General features: G+C 42.8%; 1 protein-coding gene across 7 annotated transcripts in view; it reads right to left on the bottom strand.

The window, feature by feature from the left end:
- Nucleotides 1-5,000, bottom strand: part of qki2 (QKI, KH domain containing, RNA binding 2) — a 55,203-nt gene that overhangs the window by 37,279 nt on the left and 12,924 nt on the right. For all 7 annotated transcript variants that reach the window (XR_007192302.1, XR_007192303.1, XM_048232486.1 and 4 more), the window contains exon 2: nucleotides 3,503-3,645. Coding sequence is in view for 5 of the 7 variants with exons in the window: in XM_048232486.1 (XP_048088443.1) it covers nucleotides 3,503-3,645 (143 nt within the window). In the remaining 2 variants the exon portion in view is untranslated. The remainder of the gene's footprint in view (nucleotides 1-3,502; nucleotides 3,646-5,000) is intronic.

Genomic DNA, 5,000 nt, shown 5'->3' with positions numbered 1-5,000 from the left:
ATTCAGCTACATGCAACTTTCACCTTATCCGTTTTGGACTCTTTACAATTCACTCTGCAATGACTGACACTGGCTGAACAGATGATTGACAACGACGAGAAACTTGATACACATAAGATCCCCACTTTGTGTTTGACACTTGGACAAGGGGGAACAAACTGTGCCTTTACAAAGGGCCAGCTGCAATGACTCATATGTAAAGTGAGGTCACTAACACACACACACAGACACCTACTTATGTGAACTATTATTACAATTTGGCATATTGCAAAATGAGTAGGTCAAACCGCTCAAGCTAGAGAAACCACACATGTGCAAAATGCCCATGCTGATCTCTATGAGACATTAATAGATAAAACCAGAGCCTTATAGATAGATATGTGACATATAGATATATGTCTATATGGATCTGGATAAAACACCATAGCACTAGCACCAGCAACATAACTATACTGAACTCCAACACTTCCAAGTCCATACATTTTTAAGCACCTTACTAAAAGTTATCCTGCTCTTTTTATTTTATTTTATTAACTGCTGTCATCAGGGTTTTTATGAGTGTATTGCAGTGTGAATGCTTGTTGGTAGACAACACACGGCTGCTGGACATCTGAATTTCCCCTGCGGGATAAATAAAAGTATCTATCTATCTATCTATCTATCTATCTATCTATCTATCTATCTATGGCTGCCTTGATTGACATTGCAATTTCGTTGCACTGACTCTGTCCTGTATAATGATAATAAACTGAACTGAACATGAGTAGGACTGAAGCCATTGTGGAGGCTTTTTGCTCATCTGTTTCTCTTGCTCTAATAACCTCCTACCTAAATGACTAATCCGACCCATACAACTAGATATGAGGGAATGGAACTCAACGGAAATTTGGAGGAACTTTGATCTAATTTAGATCACACACACACACACACACACACATCAATTTTGGATAGAATAGAGAAGTGGAGAAAGGAGAGAGGAAAGAACAAAGGATGGCATGGGAGGATGTAGGAGAGGAGAGAGTAGATAGAAAAAGCGAGAGGAGAGAAGAGAAGAGAAGAGAAGAGAAGAGAAGAAGAGAAGAGAAGACAAGAGAAGAGAAGAGAAGAAAAAGGAACAGAAAAGAGGAAAGAAGAGAAGAGGACTGGAGAGAAGGAGAGGAGAGGAGAGGAGAGGAGAGAGAAGAGGAGAGGAGAGGAGAGGAGAGGAGAGGAGAGGAGAGAAGAGAAGAGAAGAGAGGAGAGGAAAGAGGAGAGGAAAGAGGAGAGGAAAGAGGAGAGGAAGGGAGAGGAGAATAGAAGAGAGGGGCGATTTAAAGTGCAACATTAGCAGGCTGGACTAGAGAGCGAGGTGATTTCAGCAGAGGCTTCCTTTATCCCTCTTTCTCTCGTTCCAACTCAATTAGCATCTGACCTTCATAAACACGCTCTCACGCCTATTAGGTCTTCAAACACCTGGAGAAATACACTCCACTTTACTCTCAGAAATCTAATCTCTCAACACACACTTGCTCCAACTCTCTCGATTTCTCTCTCTCTCTCTAACATGCCAACCCACACACACACCTACACACACCCAAACACACACACACAGACACATGCACACACACTGTTGTTAAAACAGTCGCTCCATCTCTCTCCCTCTCCATTTCTCTCTCTCTCTCTCTCTCTGTCTCTCTCTCTGTCTCTCTCTGTCTCTCTCTCTGTCTCTCTCTGTCTCTCTCTCTCTCTCTCTCTCTCTCTCTCTCTCTCTGTCTCTCTCTGTCTCTCTCTGTCTCTCACCCCTGCACTGTGCTTCTAAAAGGGAATACATATCCTGTGTGTCGATGTTTAACTCCCTCACTTCTGCTTTAAAATGAGGCCGCGGCTGCATCCAGCTAACATTAAACCACAAACCACAGCCGCAAAGCTAAACCTGATATGGGCCAGGGGACCAAACAACCCCCCCCCCCCACACACACACACACCTTTTGGAAGCTCAAAACATGAATGAATTCATGTGAACATTTTTGGATTCATGTGGGGGGAAACATTACATTCAAAACTTTTTCATCTAAAATGACAGATGAGACATTCGATTGCATTTAGTTTCACCACCAAAGTCTATCCCACTCCAAACCAGCATTTCAACATGTTTTTTTGCAGCTATTAATCCTGCATATAGGGTCTGCTATTGACACTAACATCTAAAGAGTGGTGATTATTCAGATTTTTTTTTAATTATTATTCTGTGTGGATTACACAGCCTGAATAGAAAAAATAAAAATAAAAAAACCTTTTTGATTGACAGCCAAATGAGAGTTGAATGAGAGGACACTGTTGCCAGATCCATCAGAGTTAGAGAAAGAAACCTCCCCTGACGGACATCAGATGTAGGCCTGTCTGTTAGTCTATACCTGCCAAGGTGTCATTCTAACTACAGTGGACATGTAATAACCAAGAGAGCTGTATCAAAGTGCTTTCTCTGAGCCAGCAAAGTGTTCCTCGTCATTGAAAAGTTTAGTAAGCATTCAGTGTTCAGTGTTCAGTGTTGGGCAACTGTCAGACACAGAAATGCTAATCACAGCTTTTTTTGTTTCCTCTGAATGTTTCTCATATCCTGAAACAAGCTGACGTGAATGCAGCCACGGTAACACGACATCCGACACAACCCCAAAAACATTCCTGCTGCTGCCACATCGGCATTTCAAAGGCCGCAACGGAAGCAGAGAGGAAATGCAGGTTCTTTAATAGGCATCCACTCTCCTCAGAGACAGCTTTTACCTGGAAGACGCCCTTTGCCTGTCAGAATCCATCAACACAGTCTGAATGTTGGTAGCTACAAACAAGGACTAACGAGAGATCAACTTGCAGATAGCGTTGCCTCAGGCAGGCTACACAGAACTAGCGATAGCACTACGGACAAACTCGACCCTTGGGGCAATCCACCCCAAAAATCTATCGTTTTTATGAGATATTTACAGTGATCGTTATCTTCTGTGTTTGATTATTGCTGCCTTGGCAGGGAGAGGTTAATTGGGATCAATGCGCTCGGAGCTCGTCTCGCTCCCCTGAGTGCAGAAAGCGTAGCAGACGTAATTAAAAGGATTATGACAGCCCACACGGCCGGGGGGAATTAACACAATAACAGCACATCTGCTACAAATGAACTAGTGAGAGGGCGGAAAAAGAGAGAGACAGCGCTGTCAAGAAAAAACGTGTTGGAGGGAGAAAAAAAAGCAAGAATGCATCTCAAAGAAGCATTCTGGAAGGCTATTGACTGTAATTATAAAATGATGGTCGCTCTGGGTAACTATGAGTGATCCTCCTCCCAAATGGTAACCCCAAATGGGGTTTGTGTGTGTGGGTAGTTACATGCATCATGACTGTATGCAGTACATCTGTGTACGTGTGTGAATGTGAATGTGTGTGTGTGAGAGAGAGTGTCAGTGTGTGTGTCAGTGTGTGTGTGTGTGTGTGTATATATATATATATATATATGTGTATGCGTGTGTTAGGGACTCACATCGGGATACTCCTTAACAGGCACATAGAGTTTCTCCTGCAGCTGGGCGATGGGTCCCACTGCCTCAGGGAGCTCGGATGAGCGTCTCTCTGTGCTGCCGTTGAGCGTGTCGTTGTACATGTCCTTCCGTACCCGTCCGATCTCTGCACCCGCAACAGAGAGGGAGAGGGAATGTTAGGGCACATACATCACTAAAAACACATCATCAGCATAAAATGCCATTCACTGTTACACTTCTGAGCAGACAGAGGGGGAGAGCTATGCAGTAACATACATTAGCAACGCAAAGGATCACTGCTAACGACACAGGCTTTATGAAGCAAATTCATCCACAACACATTCTTCGCCATCACTAGGCTGACAGAAGTACTCCTGCCTATGTTCTTTGGCAGTGTGTAAATAAGAATATTTATTATTAAGTTTGACATTTTTCTATATAATACTGGTCAATATAATTATAATACTAATCTTTCATTCAAATATGTATTATTTCAAACATGCATTCCACGTATGTGATTGGACCTACAGGGTAATATAAGGTTCATATCCACTCCACTCGATATGAGAACAGTTTACCACACCGGGAGACAGACTCTAACTTTAAAGCAGCTCTGTGGCGTTGTAGAGAGAGGCTGCCAGCTAGGTTTTAGGGCTTTCCCGTTTTGGGTTGAGCTACGCCTTGAGGAGTGAACATCAAAGCCTGGCCCAGACTGTGGAAGGATTAACGTGATCTTCACATGACCTCGCCACCTCTCCCTCACCTCCGTCCTCCCTCCACGGCTATCCCACAATCCCTTGCTTCAGCTGGAGTACAAAAAAAAGATCACTCTCAATCCTTCATTCTCTTTGTGGAGGGTGATGGTGATACAAGAGGCAAACTTTGGCCACGTAGTCACATGATTAAGTTCCATGTGTTCAGAGAGCATGTTCAAGACCATTCGCCAAATGATGACTAATAAAAGATTTTCATATAAAAAAAAAAACTGTTGCCCATATGAATGGGAAAATTCTCCAACAACATTGATCAGTAACACTGCCCACCAACATTGGTCAAAAATGTTCCCTGTGCATCAGCATCTTAAAATACTGTGAAGCCTGACATGGACATATCATAAATATGGGATGCCATAGGTTGTCCTAAGGAACTTTAGCTTTGTAAAAACTAACATCTTAACACAAGGATCTCCTCATCTTAATTTAATTGACAGGTAAAGCGCAAAGTAAGGCAACGAGCAAAGTATGTCTGACATGAACTAAGGCTATCATGTGGCACAAGGGACCAGGGCACTGAACAACCCGTGTTTACACTTTGGATCATGCTCATTTAATTAGCAAATTGATTTTTGCCAATTAGCTTTGGTTCGTTTTTGCTTGTTGCCCATCTTTAGACTCCTTTATACTTCGTTCCCATGAAAAGATGGTCATGTTATAAAGATGCCTTTAGTCATAAGTTGTTGTTTTTTAGTGGAACCTAAACCAAGCCAACAGGGAGGCTACG

This window comes from Alosa alosa, chromosome 22 (genome assembly GCF_017589495.1).
Source record: "Alosa alosa isolate M-15738 ecotype Scorff River chromosome 22, AALO_Geno_1.1, whole genome shotgun sequence".
Classification (NCBI taxonomy): Eukaryota; Metazoa; Chordata; class Actinopteri; order Clupeiformes; family Clupeidae; genus Alosa; species Alosa alosa.
This window is presented reverse-complemented; position numbering and strand designations above follow the sequence as displayed.